The sequence below is a fragment of the Urocitellus parryii genome, chromosome 5 (assembly GCF_045843805.1).
Source record: "Urocitellus parryii isolate mUroPar1 chromosome 5, mUroPar1.hap1, whole genome shotgun sequence".
NCBI classification, from domain to species: domain Eukaryota; kingdom Metazoa; phylum Chordata; class Mammalia; order Rodentia; family Sciuridae; genus Urocitellus; species Urocitellus parryii.
Window position 1 is genome coordinate 64,565,305 of NC_135535.1, and position 18,764 is coordinate 64,584,068.

At 38.4% G+C, this 18,764-nt stretch overlaps 1 protein-coding gene across 5 annotated transcripts in view; it reads right to left on the reverse strand.

Annotated features, from left to right (window-relative positions):
• The window catches only part of Scn8a (sodium voltage-gated channel alpha subunit 8), a 113,608-nt gene that overhangs the window by 60,624 nt on the left and 34,220 nt on the right, over nt 1-18,764 (reverse strand). For 4 of the 5 annotated variants that reach the window (XM_077799304.1, XM_026398646.2, XM_026398648.2 and 1 more), the window contains exons 7-11: nt 18,413-18,476; nt 16,685-16,826; nt 14,629-14,835; nt 13,090-13,368; nt 1,894-2,256 (exon numbers count right to left, since the gene is read on the reverse strand). In XM_077799304.1, coding sequence (XP_077655430.1) covers nt 1,894-2,256; nt 13,090-13,368; nt 14,629-14,835; nt 16,685-16,826; nt 18,413-18,476 — 1,055 coding nt within the window. Of the gene's footprint in view, nt 1-1,860; nt 2,257-13,089; nt 13,369-14,628; nt 14,836-16,684; nt 16,827-18,412; nt 18,477-18,764 lie in introns of all 5 variants that reach the window. The other variant, XM_026398645.2, reaches the window with a different exon arrangement.

The window sequence follows — 18,764 nt, forward strand, 5'->3', positions numbered from 1 at the left end:
AGCCAGTGACTATACAGAGAAGACATTAAAATTAATTGGGAAACAGCAGATTGGGGTTTCTAAAGGGTCTAAGATTTTGGATCTATCACTGATGAGTTGTATAACCTAAAGGAACACAAATTCTCTGAACCTGTTTCTCATTTTAAAAATAGTAATCTAGGGCTGGGGATGTGGCTCAAGCGATAGCGCACTCGCCTGGCATGCGTGTGGCCCAGGTTCGATCCTCAGTACCACATACAAACAAAGATGTTGTGTCTGCGGAAAACTAACAACAACAAAAAAGTAATCTTAATCTCTTTCAGTCTTATAGATTTTTTTTTTTTTTTTTGTACCAGGGATTGAACTCAGGGGCACTTGGTCACTGAGCTACAATCCCCAGTCGATTTTGTATTTTATTTAGAGACAGGGTCTCACTGAGTTGCTTAGTGCCTTGCTTTTGCTGAGGCTGACTTTGAACTCACGAACCTCTTGCCTCAACCTCTGGAGCTGCTAGGATTATAGGCATGCATCACCGTGCCCAGCTTAGTCTTACAGAATTTTTGCTTAGAAGAAATTAAATAATGCATGTAAAAGTAATTTGTAGCTTTTTAAAAAGTATAAATATAAGGGGGAAATATTCTGCTTTTAAGATAACAGGGCAGGGGGAGATGAGTGAATCTCAAACACATCCAAACTGCCTTTTGAATTTTTATGTATAGTCAATAACTGCTCTAACATGCTAAAAAGACAAATCACTCTGAAAGATTTCATCTATGATTATCCAGTTTTCCTCCATACATGCATCATGCTGATTAAAGGGCTATCTTCATGCTGTGTAAGAGGACACTGAAGTTAGAACAATATAGAAGCTTATATCAAGAGCTTATACCAGCTAAGAAAGCATCAAGGAAAGTTAAGGAATTAGAGGTAGAAAGGATAAGGATCACCAAGGTCATAATAATTTCAACTAAAAAAAAAAAATAAAAGGTATAAACAGCTTAGAATTTAAAGTAAGGTTAATAGATGGATTTTCCAAAGAGGGGGTCACTATTGGAACCCCACAGGCAAGTGACTTTGTGTAGCTATTACATGCAACTTCTCCAGAGCCTGACATTTGATTACATTTAAAATTCATCTTTTGATTCCCTTCTCCTTCCTCCCCCATACACTGTGTGTTCTCGCCCCAACCCCCCACTTTTTCCTCCTTTGACTTATTTCCATTTCAATTTCTTCTAAGAGTCTAGGTCCAGTTTCCTACTGGTCTTAACCTCTCCTTGCCTGGCTTTTCTCCTTGTATACACCTCTGGCCCCAGCATCCCACATGAACATGCCTCTTTGGAAAAAAATCACATCTCAGGAGATAAAACATTATTCAAAACTATATTACTTTTTTTTTTTCTTAAACAGAAAGAATAAGATTTTTAAATTTCAAGCTGTTTCCCTAGGAGGACAGAGGAAGTTGGAGTGCGGGAGAAGCAATGGTGGTTCCAAACCGGCTCAGACTTGTCAGACTTGGTCATTGGTGGTGGCACTCTGGCATTCCCATTCCATCGGGCAGTCAGTTAATGCAGGTGGGGGAGGGGAACAGATGGGCAGACAGACTTGCAAAAATGGAGAGAAACAAGTAAGATAAAAGGATGGTAAAGGGAGTCAGAAACAAGGAAGAAAGTTGGAGGGCAGATGGAGAAAAAAATAAAGGAAAGGAGAAAACAGGGTAACAGAGGCAGGACTGAAGAGAGAGAACTAGGAGGGAGAGAACAAAAAATAGCGGGTATTAATAAGGGTGGGATTGAGAGACCCGTGCCAAGGGCAGGGCGGGAAGAGGGGAAGGGAGCGAGAGACTGCCATGCCTAGCCTCATCTACTGTGGGTACTTCCTTACACTGTCATCGGTAGCTGCCTTATCTATTTTCACCTCTGGCAGTAGCCGCCCGCCGATGTGGGAGCCCGGCCCGCCGATGAGCGACACCACGCCATTGCAGTCCACCGTGCTGTTGCGCTTCACGCTGCGCCGCAGACTGGGGAAGATGCGCGAGGAGCGGCTGCCCTGGCTGTAGCCGCTGTAGCCGCTGTAGCTGCTGCGACGCTCCCGGGCCCGGATGGGGATGAACAGCGAGTCCCTGCGGCCTTCGCTCTCCTCCACGGTGCTGTGCTCGTCATCTGCAAACTCATTCTCCGAACCTGGGTCTCGGAACCGCCCAGGACCCCGGAAGCTGAAGATGCTACTTTTGCTGTTGTAGCGGGAGAGGAAGGGTGAGCCTGGGATGCTGAGCAGTGACTGAAGAGGGAAGAAAAAAGAAAGAGAAGCATGAGTTGGGCTGGGACCCCTTACAGGATAAGCCAAGACAGTGGTGCTGCCCGCCCAAGCCCCACCCTGGCAGCTCTCTTATCAGAATGCAATGTTCCCTAGAGTAATGTTGGATGCTGTATTTCCACAACTCCATCACCCACTGTTACTTCCCCTCCTCCATACCCTCTGAGACACTCTGTCTGACCAGCTAACCATCTAGAAACTCTACTCGCTGTTCACTAATGTATGGCTATGAGGCTTGTTATCTCACATTTTGGGTGGCTGATCCATTGGGAAGCACATCACTGTGTGTACTTCTTACGTTCACTAAGGTTCACGAGGGTGAGTGTGCCCTTCCGCTTACTCAGGTTAAACTCTAATGCCACACAGAACTTGAAAAGTGCCCATACCACTTACTATTCCCTCCGTGAGTACAACTCTACAGTGGTCTTCAGGGCCTTTTAGTTTAGTTGAATATTATGCATGCCCTCTCTTGCCTCATTTTAAAGTCAATATAACATTTTTTAATCAGAAATTTGAATAGTTGTAAATTATATAATTCCCAGGTTAAACAATTGTAAATTACATAATTTTCTACATTCGCATTTTTCAAGTAAAACCATCACTTAAAATTCTTGTGACCCTTAAAATCTTTAAAAATAACATTTCCTGCATTGTTATTATAATTCTCATGAATATAATTGATCAAGCTACACAAATATATTACATATTTTATAATAAATTAGCTTAAACAGAAAATTTCATTAAAATGTATCTCTTAATGAGATAGATGAATTTATTCATTTTTAAAATTTTTATTGTTTATTCTTATTTTTTATTTTTTGGAATTGGAGATTGATTAAAGGGGTGCTTTACCACTGAGCTACATCCCCAGCCCTTTTTACTTATTTATTATTATTTTGAGACAGGGTTTCACTAAGTTGTTTATGGCCTCACTAAATTGCTGAGTCTGGCTTTGTGGATTTTCATAAAACTGGGGCTTCACTATTTGTTTTAATACTTATTATTAGAATGACACATGGCTCACCATCAATTCCCCCTCTTTTCTAGTAATAGATTTTAAATCCTGAGAAATCTTATTCATACAAATATTATCTTGGAAAGGAAGAATTTTGTTATAGTAATATCACTTAATTCTTAAACTCTTTCAAAGTTATTTGCAAAAATTAATGTAGCAAACTATCAGCAAATTTCATCATAATGATCTATCACTTAACAAATCAGGTCTTCTTTTAATTTTGTTGAAAGCAAAAAACTGAAAACCAAACTTGCCAAAGGATTTTTTACCTAATTGTTAGAAGTATTACAAAAAGGATTTATTATTTACTAATAATTACATGAGTTACTCTTTTCCTTAAAGACACCTTTGTAACCCACTTGAAAAGTTTGGAATAATTAAAACACTGTTAATTTCTTTATGTCATTTGCCACATTTTGCAATAAAATGATTCTATCTTATCACATGCTTTAAATATAAATTTTATCAAAACTTTAGACTGAAAGATTTAGCTCATTTCATTTATGAGAGTGTTCACCACATGATTTAATTGATAACGCTAGCCCTCAATGTCAAAGTAACAGGCTAGATTAGACTTATTTTCATTTTGAAAAAGCATGACCTCATTTTTTCATTTTAAATAAATGTATCCCAGTGACAGTCATCCTATCCTGAATTTACAACAGCCCGACACCCTTGATTATAACTGCTTTATTTATTTTTTTAAATATTTATTTTTTTAGTTGTAGTTGGACACAGTACCTTTATTTTTATTTTTATGAGGTTGAGGATCAAACCCAGGGCCCTGGACATGCTAGGGGAGTGCTCTATCGCTGAGCCACAATCCTAGCCCATAACTGCTTTATTTTTAACAAAAATATAAGATACAGATAAATTCAGACAGCCTTATGGTGAATTTAAGGTCCCTAAAGAAAAATTCATAGACAGTAATATTTTTAATTGTCCTTTTACTTGGCATCCCAAAGACTTCTATACCTCAGAGAAATGAACCACATAAAATTTGGGATGAGTAAGGAGGAGAGTACTTCTGAAAAGGGAAGTGGGAAAAGAGAACCAGTGTGATTTTGAACCAAAGGGTTGATCTCAGGTAGTTGTGTGCTAAAGGTCTGGAAATTGGGTTCCTTAAAATTGTGCTTGGAAAGTCTTCAAGTGCCACAAGAGGATATAAGCCCATTTTGAAGACCACTGCCCTAAGAGAAAGAAACTTGAAATTAGACAATTCTCCTTGCTACCCTGAGATACTTAGTTTTGTCCAATTAGGACTTTGAAGGAGCTTCACAACAGCTTAAAACTATGTAGGATTTTAAGAGTTTTTAGGCCTTAACTGCCCTCGCTGGGTGTGTGGTGGCACACCTGTAATCCCAATGACCCAGGAGGCTGAGGCAGGAGAGTCTCAAAAGTCCAACTCCAGTCTCAGCAACTTATTGAGACCCTTGGTAATTTAAAGACCCTGTCTCAAAACAAAAAAATATATAAATAAATAAAAAGGGCTGGGGATGTAACTCAGTAGAAAGTACCCCAGGGTTCAATTACCAGTGGGGAGAAAAAAAAAAAAAAGACTGCATTGTAGAAGTTAAGGGCATGCACTGTGCCAATATAGTGCATATACTGTAAGTGCTTAAAGAAACCTTTTTTGATAATACTCTTGATAATAACATTGGAAAGGCTGTGGGACCCTTTTTAGCATTTCTGTCCTTGTCTTTGTGTTGTACAGAACTCAATTTCTAGTTCTACACTCAAAAGGCTTTCAGTTTCTACCTCTTCCTATAACGTACTAAGTCCCCATCCCCAGATCAGTACATTTTCTTTGGAGAATTCTACTTTTATCATGGCTCCATTCTCTCACTTGTGTTTATTTATTTATTTATTTATTTTTTCATTTATTATGTAGTAGTTTCCTGCCTAGGCTCTAAATCATTATTGTTAGGTCATTTACTGTTAAACACATGCCATAGGCTATACAAAGACCTCTAGGAAAGAGGCTGCAGGTAAGAACATCTCATCACCCTGATTTATTTTGTTCTGTAGCATCTTGGCTTCAGAGAGGAGGAGGTACACTAGTAGATTCCAGAATGGTGGCTGGGTCTTGTTATGAGTAAAGCCTGACTCGCTGTCACAAGGGCATGTGCCTGGCCAATCTTATGCTTTCTCCTATGTTGTTGGATTGGTAAAGAGATGGGGGCTTCCTCTGCCTTACTACTCCTCTCTTGTTTGGGCATCCCCATTGAGTCATTGAGTCATTCCCATGAACCAATTCTATTCAAAGTGTGATTCACAGATCAATGCTAGTATAAGACTTGTTACTGGTTTGCAAAGAGACAAGCAAAGAAACTGAGAGAAACGTTTAGAAATTTTTATAGCAATTAACATAGTCATAACATTTAAGAATGTGATGACTTTTCCAGAAATTCATTGTTATTATATTTTATAATGGTATCAGTTTATGAAGAATAGGGAAAAAATAGAAATTAGTCCTTCACCACAGTTTGGGACACACTCACTGCTCTAAAGCTGGAGATGGTATCTTAAGATGCACAGGTACAGAGGAAGAGTTTATTTCTCAACTCCCAAGAAAGGTGGCCATGCCACACCATGGAGGACCATGTGTAAAGTGTCAGGGATGGCTAGGAGGCAGGATTGAGGGGGAAAGTATAGCCCAGAGCCTTTATTGTAGTTTGATTCTCCAGGAATGAGTGAAGCAGAACAGATAGCTTTAGGACTGGACAGTCAATAATTTTAGAGGGGTTTGGACTATAGAAGTGATACTTGGTATCTAGTACCTGACCCTGGGTGGTTTGGGGCAAGAGAAATACTGGCTTGTTTTTTGAGTTAGACAGGAGATGTCTTGGGGTATGAGCTCTGGATTTGTTGATCTACATATGAAAGGCATGCTCAAAAGCAAATGTGAGGTTCTAGTGGTGACATGTCTATAATCCCAGTGGCTTGGGAGGCTGAGACAGAAAGATTGTAAATTCAAGGCTAGTCTCAGCAATTTAGTAAGATCCTGTCTTAAAAAAAAATAAAATTAAATTTAAAAAAAAGGCAGTGTGACATAGAACACTCAGGGTATAGGTCTGGATGTTAACAGATTAGGAACTTATATTACCCCGAGGGCCTCACTGGAGAGAAAAATTACTAGGGGAAAAAAAGGACTCAGACATTTTGGGATGTCTTTGTTAAATTCCACAATCATCCTTAACACCATCACTCCATGTCCCAAGAAGTGAAATCAAGACCCTTCCAACTCTGATTCCAATTTACTTATTACATTTTATCTTTCACTATTTCCCCTCACACACCCAGCCATACAGTCACCCTGCCTTCAGGACTTTATTTTCTCCATTTCCAGTGCACACTCCATTTTCAACTATGGAAGAGCATACTGCCTGATCATCTTTATATCTCGTGGGCTATTTTGCATATGAGATACAACATTTAGCTTAATTAACAAGTATTTCAATTATACACTGCAAGTAAGTCACCTGGATTGAACCCATATTTTATATTCAGCCAATATGGGTGCTGACACTACCCAATACATTAGTCCCCACCCAAGGAAAAGAGGTTTCATTTGTTTGAAGATAAAATTAAATTTTGTTTAATGAAATACTAATTATGTCTGAAGACTTATCACTCTATTAATTCCTGGAATTGAGTTAGATTTATGAGATGATTAGATCTTACTTCTTGTTTTCAAAATCTTTCCTGCCAACCAACTAGATCCTTCTGGTCCTTTTCAGATGGTCACAACACAGCTAATTAAAAATATCACCTTAGGTCTATGTACTTCTTAGGAGAATGGCTTTGAGGTGTTCAGGATTTGAGGGAGCAGATCTCACAGAAAAATTGACTGTCGGGATTTCAGGGCACCCACAGGTCTACAACAACTTGGATATTTAGAATCTGACAAATTGGTGATTTTCAATGTTCTATTTCCATGTCATATTTCATTTTTAATTCACATTTCTTTCCAATATAATATAACAGAGAATTAGAAGCTGCTTTTGCTAAAAGTATTGCTTCTTCATTTGGACCTGCAAATGCCCAAGGAATAACTAAAAAGTAGGATAAAAATTGACATCCCTATCTTCATTTTGTATCTGTCTTCAGATTTCTGTTCAGCTCTGCATAAAGGCATCTTTATCATTTACAGAGTATTCATTTTAAAACATAATAACAAGGCTTATTAGCCCTAAATTAACCTAATCTATCTTGTCCCTCTTCAAGACTGAATACACCAGGATAAGAATAACTAAGATATTTTGAAGATTTGTAGGGGCATTCAACTGCCAGCTTTTACAATGCCTTGTTCCACACTTCTGGAGTGATACCTAGAAGTCTCCAGTCATTGCCCTACAGCTTCTAGGAACAACAGAACCTTTCAGGTAGATCACCCCAGGATAAAACTGCCCCCCTAAGCAGGAGCAATTATCTCATGGGAATTAAATTGCCTCCCTCCAGGATCACAGGTCTGATAGATAAACACCCTGAGCAACAAATGGAGATTGTCCCCTTAAGCAATAAGGATCAAAGCTGCCTCACAAAATCAGAACTAAAATAATGAACAACCAGATCAGTTTGACTAAGACTATTAAATTATGCATATCTTCTACTCCCCCTATCCCAATTCTTCCTCTATTTAATCCTAAAGCTCATGTCGGCACTCAGAAGACAGGGCTGAGACTCCTGATCTCACTCTGCTACTCAATGTGGCCACACTGGTTAACGTTCCTTTCCTGTTTTTAATTTTTTGTAGTTATAGTTGGACACAATAACTTTATTTTGTTTACTTATTTTTATGTGGTGCTGAGGATCAAACCCGGGGCCTTGCATGTGCGAGGCGAGCGCTCTACTGCTGAGCCATAACGCCAGCTCCCCTTTCCTGGTTTTTACAATTACTTTTTCTCTTTGTTTTTTGGCCAGACCTAATTTCTTGGGACTCCCAGAGTTGGGCATTTGGTCTAGAATTCTAGTAATAATAGCACTGATTCTTAAGTGTGGTCTGGGGACTTCTGGTGGTCCCTGAGACCCTTTTAGGGGGGCCAATGAGGTCAAAGCCATTTCATGATAATGCTGAGATAATATCTGCCTCTATGGCTCTCATTTTCTCACAAGCATATAGTGAACACAGTAGGCCTGAAAGCTTCACAATACTTAAAGACTTTTCTTTTGCAAAAAGCAGTGATAATAATGAATATGATTTTTAATATTGTATATCAGTATTTGGAAGATTTGTATGATTCAGTGAACCAAAATTTCCCAGTTGATCAATCAATGCATGATGCTACAGATCATTCACAGGTTAAAGATTTATGGTGCTAAACAAAGCAAAGGATTTTAATAGAGCAGAGTATGAAGTCACCATGTAGTTTCAAATTTTACACTGCAACTATTGAAAAAATTGCCATTGTTAAGTTTGGGAACAGAACTGAGAAGGAACATTCATGACCTGAAAAGGCTATTATAACATCCCTCCTTTTCCAACTACATATTTTTATGAAATTGAATTTCCTTTAAATACTTTAACAAAAAATGTATATATAGCAACAGATTAAATGCGTGCAGAAGCAGGTATGATATTCTAGCTGTTTTCTATTAAACATCAGATTAAAGAGAACAGCAGAAATACAAATGAAACCACTTTTCCCATTTCTTTTTTTATTGTTTTGGAACAGTTCATTTTTAGAAAAAAATATATAATTTAAATTAACTATTAATGAATTTAATCCCTATATTTTAAATTTTTTGTTTGTTCTTTTTAGTTATATTCGACAGTAGAGTGTATTTTGACATATTATACATACATGGAATGTAACTTCCCATTCCTGTGGTTGTACATGATATGGAATTACACTGGTCGTGTATTCACATATGAACATAGGAAAGTTATGTCCAATTCACTCCACTATCTTTCCTATTCTCCTATGGTCCTCAGTTTTTAGAGATATAAAAGGGTGGTCCAAAAAAAATAGGTATAGAAATATAAAGGAGTCCTCAGACCAAAAAATTTGAGAACTACTGCCAATAGAATAAATTAATTTGGCAATATAAACTCATCCTAGTACTTAGAAACTGTTCTGCATCTTAAAAATATAGAGAAATAGGTAAGAGATGAATGGGCAGTAGACAATCTCAGAATATGAGGATGTAAAGGAAAGTGACATACACTTGAACTGCTGTGGGAAACCAACACCAAATTCATTTGTAAGAGATAGATGATCATATATGTGGTTATAGGTGAGGGAAGAGGTAGTCAGAAGCACAAATTCTGGAGTAGATGGGCCTGGATTCAAATCTTGGCTCTAAAACCTACTAACTATACAACATTGGATAAGTAACTAAATCTCTAGGCCTCAGTTTCCTCATTCTTTCAAATAAAATCAGACAAACTGCAGTAGAGTCATGGGGAAAAAGAATATTACTTTTTTAAAAAAATATTTTAAATTCTCAATGAACCTTTATTTTATTTATTGATACGTGGTGCTGAGAATCGAACCTAGTGCCTCACACATGCTAGGTAAGCACTCTGCCATTGAGCCACAACCCCAACCCCTGGAAAAAGAATATTGCTACCCTGTGGGATATCTAAGCAAGTCTTGGCAGTCTGATATGGCCTCTAGGAATCTATATATATTCTTTTTTTCAAAGGGGGGGATTAGAAGAAGTGAACATTTTCATGTAAAGCAGGATATCTCAGAATCCCAGTTTGATTTTTTGAGCCAGGGAGTAATCACTGCAGCTCTGTGCTAAAGCCTATAGATTAATCAGAGACTATTCAATAGTCAAGTGCTACCAGCGCTAAGGTATTCATTAACTAGCTCAGTGATGGCTCTTAAGACAAGGCTAGGATTACAACAAAGCTCCCTAAGAGAGGCCAAACTAGGAGAAATGTGCTATGAAGGTGAGGCAGTTGGCTCCCAGCCATAAAGAAGTCTCAGAAGGGGTTAAACCAAATTTTTAAAGTCCTACAGTCATTTGTCAAACAATATTTGAATGCTAGCTATCTGTAAATAAGGAGAGCTTGACTGCAGGACTTTGAAAAGAAGATATGAACATAAATAAATATGTATACAGAGTACACATACAGTAAAAAATCAACAAGCAGAGAGGGACATATAAAACATGATGAAAAGATGAAATGAAAATTTCCCTTAGGGAATGAGGAGGTCAGGGAAGGTTTCTTGAGAAAAGAGGTAAAAGATAATTATGACGTGGAATTCAGAGATGGAAAAATAATGGGACATCTTAGAGTGGACCTTTTTAGAGTAAACCATAGAGGGTAGAAAACAAACATTATGCATCAGGAGTACTGGGTAGTTCATTTTGGGTTAAATACTAGAAGCTTGATGGGGCACACTGACTGGAAACTTAAAAGATAAACTATGTCCCTAATAAAGGGAGAGGAATGCTCTGAACTCCATGCTAAAGAGTTGGAACTTTATTAGCAAACAGAATGAATCTGATTAAGGGAATACCCTCTCCCACTCTTCTTAATAACTATTTGGAACTGTTGATATTTTCTTTAGCCCACAACTCAACTTCTCGTTTCCTTCAATACATTTTAAATTATCTTCATTATGGAAAAATTAGAGGGATCATTTTTTTCAACTTCTTATACACTGTCCACAAACTTATGTACCTCAACATTCTCTATTTTCCTGAGGTTTCAGAGGATGAGATGCACCTTTTCTGTTAAAGACCATATCTATTTGCCTATCTTTCAAGATTGTACTTCAATTCTACTCTATTCTACTCCATTTTCTAATCCTACCTTTCCATCTTCTGTTTTTTTCCCCTCACAGATGATAAAAGTGCTATTTTCATCTAAATCCTTCAAAGAAGTTTACATAAGAAGTCTATGCTCGGGCTGGGGATGTGGCTCAAGCAGTAGTGCGCTCGCCTGCATGCGTGTGGCCCGGGTTCGATCCTCACTCAGCACCACATACAAACAAAGATGTTGTGTCTGCCAATAACTAAAAAATAAATGTTAAAATTCTCTCTCTTTAAAAAAAAAAAAAAAAAAGAAGTCTATGCTCATTGTCTTCCCATTCAGACTGGCACTCATTCTGACTGAAATATGTTTTTAAAAGTCCTCAGTGATTTTTATATTATCAAATCCTTTGGACTCTTCCCATTCTAATCTCACTCTGCATCTTTGTTAAATTTCAACCCCCTGGATCACTGCCCTGTCCTCTCCAACTCTTCTACTTTTAGTTTCATTAACTCCTGGCTCTCTTGGCACCTCTAAGCAGTCATCATCTGTTTTCTTTCATGAGCTCCATCTCCTACTTCCATTAACACCAATGGTCATGTTTTTGGTCTACCTGACACATTCAGTTAGTGAGATCTCATCAAGTTTCATGGTTCCAATCACCACTTCTCGCTCAGGACCTCTTCCCTGAGCCATCATTTGACTATACACGTGTCTAAAAGACCATTCTACTTTGTTATCCAACAAATAATCCAAACTTAGGGTATACAAATTAAAATTACCCCCAGTATATCTCAATTATGGAATGATACTGTCCAACTATTACATAAATAATTCTTTAGTGTATCTGGCTGTCCCACTGTCCTGTAAACTCCTTAGGGTAGAGATGACGTTTAAACCATCTCTTAGTCTCTGGGATCCTTGATATGTGGTAGAAACTCCATAAGTGCTTGCTTCTTGAATAACAACAGCTACATTTTAGGAAGTGGTCTGCTGATAGCCCATACCATAAGGAGAGGGAGAAAGACTAAAGGGAAAACCAAAATCTGAACTAAGATAAGATTAAATAGAGGGGGCTGGGGATATAGCTCAGTGAATGCTTGCCTTGCATGCACAGGCCCTGGGTTCAATCCCCAGCAACACACACATACACACACACACACAAACAAACAAACAAACAACAACAACAACAAAAAAAAAACCAGATTAATAGGAATAGAAAGAAGGGGATGGTGGGAGATTTGCTGTGTTAAAATGAACAAGACTGGCCAAAGACTGAATGGAAAGTGAGAGACACCAAGAAGTGGCTAAATGAACCATCTCTGGAGTGGGGCAGGGAGAGACACTGGAGACATTGCAATGTACAGTAAATGTAATCTATTCTGTACCTTTAAACTTTCTAGCATTTCTTTAAGATGGGGAAATTTTAATTCTTAATGCCCTAAGTGGTGATGTTTAAAACCCAAAGGTATTTATCATATGATGATATTTATAGTAGTAGAATGATCAACAATTATATATCCTCTTTCCTTTCTTTTAGTTTCCTCATTAATCCAAGTTGTGTAAAACTGGAGGCTTTTGCCATACTATTGGCTAACTTATCAGCACAACACTATATGTCTAGAATATCTAGGATAGTTCATTACTATAACTTGTCAAGCTGAAATAAGGTATGCTAAAGAGTTTCCCACTATTTTTATTATTATTACCTACAATTATATGCAATTCTTAAACAAAGATGTCTGAAGCTCAACTGCTAAGAAAAGTTCCTCCTAATATTTTTAGAACTTGATGCTTGCTGGTGGGACATTCATTTTACTGTGAAGCAAGGCCACCAGAGGTGATGGTTACATCAGGGAAGGTAGGGCATTGACTAGAGAACAGCCATCCCCAATGCTGGTAATGCTTCCTCCTAGGGGAGGGCAATGTGGAGCATAGGAGGAGGGGGGACTGAAGATGCAGGGATTGGTTTGAAAGTCGGAAAGCCAGAGAGGAAATAAAATCAAGCAGGATTAGCAAAAAAAAAAAAACAGAATTTCTAGGCTTATCTGATCTAGTACAAAGAGTTTACCTGGTTCATAATGGAGAATTTCCTCCCTATTCGAATGCCCCTCTTCTTCATACCATCTTCTGACTCTGACTTAAATACCTTCTCAGGATCCCCTTTCTCTTCTCCCTCAGAGAGTTCCTTTTGCTTCCTCTTCTTTCTCCTATTACGTCTTTCCTTGGCGCTCTTTGAACTGAGTTTAGAAATTTCGGATGAACTCCGAGGAGAGCCAACCCCATCTTCACCTTCTTCCTCAATGGCATCTTCTGAAACAGTGCCTGCAGAAGTGGCCATTGCGGCAGCCTAGAAAGGGAACACAGTGACAGATAGGTTCAGAAGCATTCCTTAGGGTCACCTGAGCCAGCCAGTGTGTGGAGCAAATTTCCATTCCATAGCTAGAGAAGAGAGGTGGCCATGGCTAGGTCTAGCTGGCTCTGTTATCTAGGCAAATCTGTCATCTACCACACAGCCTTAAGTGATCGGATCAGAACCCAATGGTGACAACTTTGGGTTTTATTCTTTTTTTTTGGCAGGGCAGGGGTACCAGGGACTGAACTCAGGGGTATTCAACTACTGAGCCAAATCCTCACTCCTATCCCCAGCCCGATTTTGTATTTTATTTAGAGACAGGGTCCCACTGAGTTGCTTAGTGCCTCACTGTTGCTGAGGCCGGCTTTGAACTAGTGATCCTCCTTTCTCAGCCTCCTGAGTCACTGGGATTGCTGGAGTGTGTCACTGTGCCTAGCATGTGTGTATATAAATTGTTAGGGTAACAGGTCACTTTCAAGTTTTACTTTTAATATTTGGCCTATTTCTCCTTTTTTTTTTTTTTTTGGTGTGGTGCTGGGGATTGAACCCAGGGTCTGGTCCATGAAAGGCAAGCACTCTACCAACTGAGCTATATCCCCGGCCCCTGTTTCTCCTTTTAAATTGGAAACAATACTCTATGACCATAGAGTATCTCTGAAGGGGATCTGAGGGTGCAGCTTTGTGGTAGAGATCATATTTAGTATATGGAGGACCCTGGGGTGAATCCCAAACATTAAAAAAAAAAAAAAAAAGAGGCTATGCTTATATGAAGAACTATTTGAACTGTTCTGGTTACTTTTTTTTTTTCCCCCAGTCAACAAACGAGTTGAACACTGAAGAGATGAGATCTTCAACAAAAGATCATATTAACACATACTAACAGCTAGGCATGGTGATGCATGCTATAGTCCTAGGTACTTGGGAAGTTGAGGCAGGAGGACTGTTTGACCCCAGGAATTCAAGTCAGCCTGGGTAATAGAGTGAGACCCCTGTCTCAAAAAAAAAAAAGAAAGAAAGAAAAAAGAAAAAAAAAAGAAAAAGATCATATTAACATATTAACAAACGATTTGGCCATTAAGACAAAAAAGAATAATTGGATTAACCATCTGCAGTTGTTACTTGGGTTATTTTAATTAGATCAATGACCTCTATTTGATAATGTACTTAGGAAAGATCAATTGCAGTGGCAATCAGATGGAGCCTTAATCTCTGTGATTTGGCAGGAAGGTCTGCTTCAAAAAATTAATCACCCACCTGTGCCTCTTCCTGTTGCTTCTTAAGTTGCTCCAACATTGCTTTGAACTCAGCCTCTTTTTGTTCTGCCTCCTCCAATGTTGCCTGATTCTGCTCTTCATAAGCCATGGCCACCACAGCCAAGATCAAGTTCACCAGATAGAACGAGCCCACAAAGATGACCAAGACAAAGAAGATCATGTATGTTTTTCCAGCTGCTCGTAAGGTCTGCAAAGATAAAACCATTTTTTTGAGTCACTTGCATCAAATGAAGTAGGCTGAAAACACCTTGTGAGCCTAGTTCCTCTGTAGGGGCACCATCTGCAATTTGAATAGGACAGTCCTTTCTTGTGTGGTACTCTTTCTTACTGAAGAGAAACACATCCTCAGTGGCCAAATGGATTTCCTTATGCTTAACTCACACTAAGTGGCAGTAGTTCCTCCTATCCATTTTGTGTATGGGGGATCTTTCTCCATTCCCAAATACTTCCTATAAACTCCTTTCATATAACAATGCTTTATTCATTTGTTTAAGGAAAACACATCCTAAATTAAGAATTATATTTTACTTCATCAGTTAGTTCTAAAACAATATGACATGAAGGACTGGAGAGGTAAAGAGAAAAAGGGAAGAGGATTGATCCTAGACCTATTCCTTTCACTAATGAAATGAACATCAAAGAACAATTGGGTTTTAGGTTATGTAAATGAAACCCACTATTCCTGAGTTTTCATCTTCATCCTTTCAATCCCCAAAACTTAAAGGAACTTATTGTAATCATAAATGTTTCATGAGAAAGAGTCAAACCTGAGGGAACTGTCCAACAGAAAAATAAGAACTGATTTGGGGATTTGAACTAGATGCTTCCCTGAAAGAGGATCCTTCATGCATGAGGAGGGCATGTTTTTTATTCTTAAACAAACTGGCATTGAAAGGGTAAAGTTTCTAAGCTGCAAAGCCTGAGTCAAAATGTAAAGGACCAGGCATTGTAAACCTGCTTCTAAACTGCAAAGCCTGGGTTAAATTCCTGTAGCTGTTAGGACAATACCTGAACTGCCCAGTAAATATTCCTCCTGATCCTCTGGCTGTTTAATAACTAAGGGCTCTGAGTAGCCCGGCACGTAGGTATTCAGGCCCCAAAACCAATCAATTTGAATGTGTACCCCACTTAGAAGTGACCAATCACCCCTTCCCAGCCTGTTCCTGCCAATGAATGTACTAATCAAGTCTAAGAATTGTTGTTCAATTTTCCCGCGCCTCATGATGATTTGTTCCGATGTATGTAAAGCCCCCTGCCCTCTCCAAAAAGTGTACTTAAGCATTGTTCAACCCCTGCTCTGGGCTGCTCTCCTTTCTTGAGTGGGCACGGAGCCCCAGCATGCTGGTTCAATAAATCCCCTTCTGCCAATTGCATGAGTAGTCTCTTGGTGGTCTCTTTCTCCGACGCTTCGCCGGACCCTTACAGCATCACCAAATGCCAGAGTCAAAAAGAAAACAATGGACTGTTGTGGAATTTCTAAGCCGAAAGACCCTTAGCATAAATCTACCCTACAACTAGCAAAATTAAACAATGTGTTTAGTCATCAATATGGCCTGATGGAATGAGACTGACCTTATCTCTACCATTACAACCTGTTTGAACAAGTCCAAGTATATTATAAATCTCAAAAATGTTGACATATTTAAACTCCAAAGCCCTTTTGGATAAAAATTTCATCTTACACAAATGGGTATTTAGTATTTCTTAAACAGAAGTCCTAAGCCCTGAAACCCAAAAGGAGATACACTGCAAGAGGTAAAACAATAGGAATTAAGTATAGACAGCAGATTCCCAAGCCAGGCAAAAGCTAACAGTGCTACAAGCTTCTACAACTATACATGACTAAGTATTTGAGAAACAGGGATGAGAACTGGGAGAATTCCCAGTTCTAAATATTATAAAGCAATGGACGGTGGGCAATGCCATCCTCAGATCCTGTTTAACGTCTTCACTAAAGGTCACTCACACAGAATGTCCCCCAAGCCCACGCTGCCCCATGTAGACTCTACTGCCAAAGAAAAAGAAGTATTATTTACCAACTGATACAAGTTTTCCCAGTAGTCCTGGGTCATAAGGCGAAACAATGCCAAGAAGGCCCAGCTGAAAGTGTCAAAGCTTGTATAACCATAGTTAGGGTTCCTTCCTGCCTTCATACACTGGTATCCTTCTGGGCATTGCCTGAAGAAAGAAAGGGAAATTCAGGACTTTTCAACATAATTCCACAAGCCATAATCTTAAAGATATTAAATAACATAATTTTATTTCTCCATGGCCTTATAGGTAGGAAGTAACTATTTACAAAGCCAAGCCAACAAACTAGAAGAAGAAAAATAAGATGAGAGAGAGAACATAAGTAGCTAATCAATTTCAGAGCAGAGCCTATATCAGAATCACATGGTATGTCCCTTAAAAATGCAGATTTCTATGCTTACCCCAAAGCTAAGAGCTGAAAGCTTTGGAAATGGGATCTAGGAACCTGCACTTTTGAGATATGCCAGGTAACTTTTTTCTTTCCCCCAATATTGGTGATTGAACCAGGAAATGTCAGACAAGTGTTATCATTAAGTTACATCCCTAGCCCCGGGTAATTTTTTTTTTTTTGTTTTTGGTACCAGGGATAAAACCCAGGGACTCTCAATCACTGAGCCACATCCCCAGCCCTTTTTAATATTTTATATAGAGATAGGGTCTCACTAGTTCATTAGGGCCTCACTAAATTGCTAAAGCTAGCTTTGAACTCATAATTCTCCTGTCTCAGCCTCCCGAGCTGCTGAGATTATAGGCATGGGCTACTACACTCAGCTCCCAGGTAATCCTTATTCATGACAAAATATGAAAACCACTGTCCCAGATTCATATCAATCTGTAATTCAATAAAATTCAATTTAGCTATTCTCCCAAGTGACAAATGCCTATAAGTTCCTTTTAGTTGTCTATGTTTTTTTAACACTTGCTGTGTTGACCTAAGTCATAATGGAGATTTTTGGTAACCTCAGTTATACTATTCTTCTGTTTTTGGATGCACCTGTTTTGTTTTCAATGAAATCTTTAATATCTACTTCAATATAAAAATTAAATGGATTTCTTGTTGTCATGGTCATATTAAAGCACCAGTTCCTAAGGGACCAATATACTCTGAATAATAACACTACTCCTGTACATTTGAATAGCTCTCTGTTTACAAAGCATTTTTCATGTATGTTATCTAATTGGCTCCTTATAGTAAACTCATGAGGAAGACAGAACATGACCTATTAAATCTATCTTATGTTTACTGAAATTAAGGCTCAGATAAGTTAAGTGGCTTGGCAAAGGTCTAAAGCTAAGAGAAGCAGGACTCAAATACTATGTTGTTATCTGTTCTTTCCCCCATGTCAGGTCTAGACCATTTCTGGGTCATCCTTGGATGCTAAACTATCACTAAGATGGTGTCCTTATTTTACATTGTATTAACTGTGTTAAGATAGAACAAGGGGAATCTATAAGAGGTGGTAAGCTACCTCGTGTTATAGATTTTCTCTTTATCCTTTAACATCGTTAATTTTTAATTTGAGACTACAGGTACATTCACCTTCTGATGAAATGTCATCTTTGGATGGACAAATATAAAACAGTAGGAAATCTGAGTTAACTAATAGGTAAGGTCTGATTGTAGGGTTTATTTTATGAGTTCAAAGAAAAGTGGAAACATTGCCCGTTTACATCCAATTAAAAATAGGCATATTATTTTAAGGAAGGAGAATAAAATTAGGTGAGCTACTTACCCAGCATCTGAACTGTTCCCACAGAGTAAAGGTTCCAGCATGCCAGGAACTGTGTAAAAATTTGCTAGAAAAATTTGAAGAGGCAGGAAATGAAAAGGCAAATTGAAGTGAATGAGAGAATAAGGTTATACTGTTCCTGGCTAGCCCCAACAGAAATAGCTATTGATTTTTAGCTCATATAAATCTTTTCCACCAGCAGTTGAAAGCTGATGAGAAGTCCTTCCCATTAATGATTTTCCTATAGATATCTACAAATTTAAAGTGCTCCCCTGAAGCCCTTCATATAATACTCTTCTCATCACATATATATTAGGTTTTGGTACCTGAATAAAAGGGGTCTAAAGTAATTTTC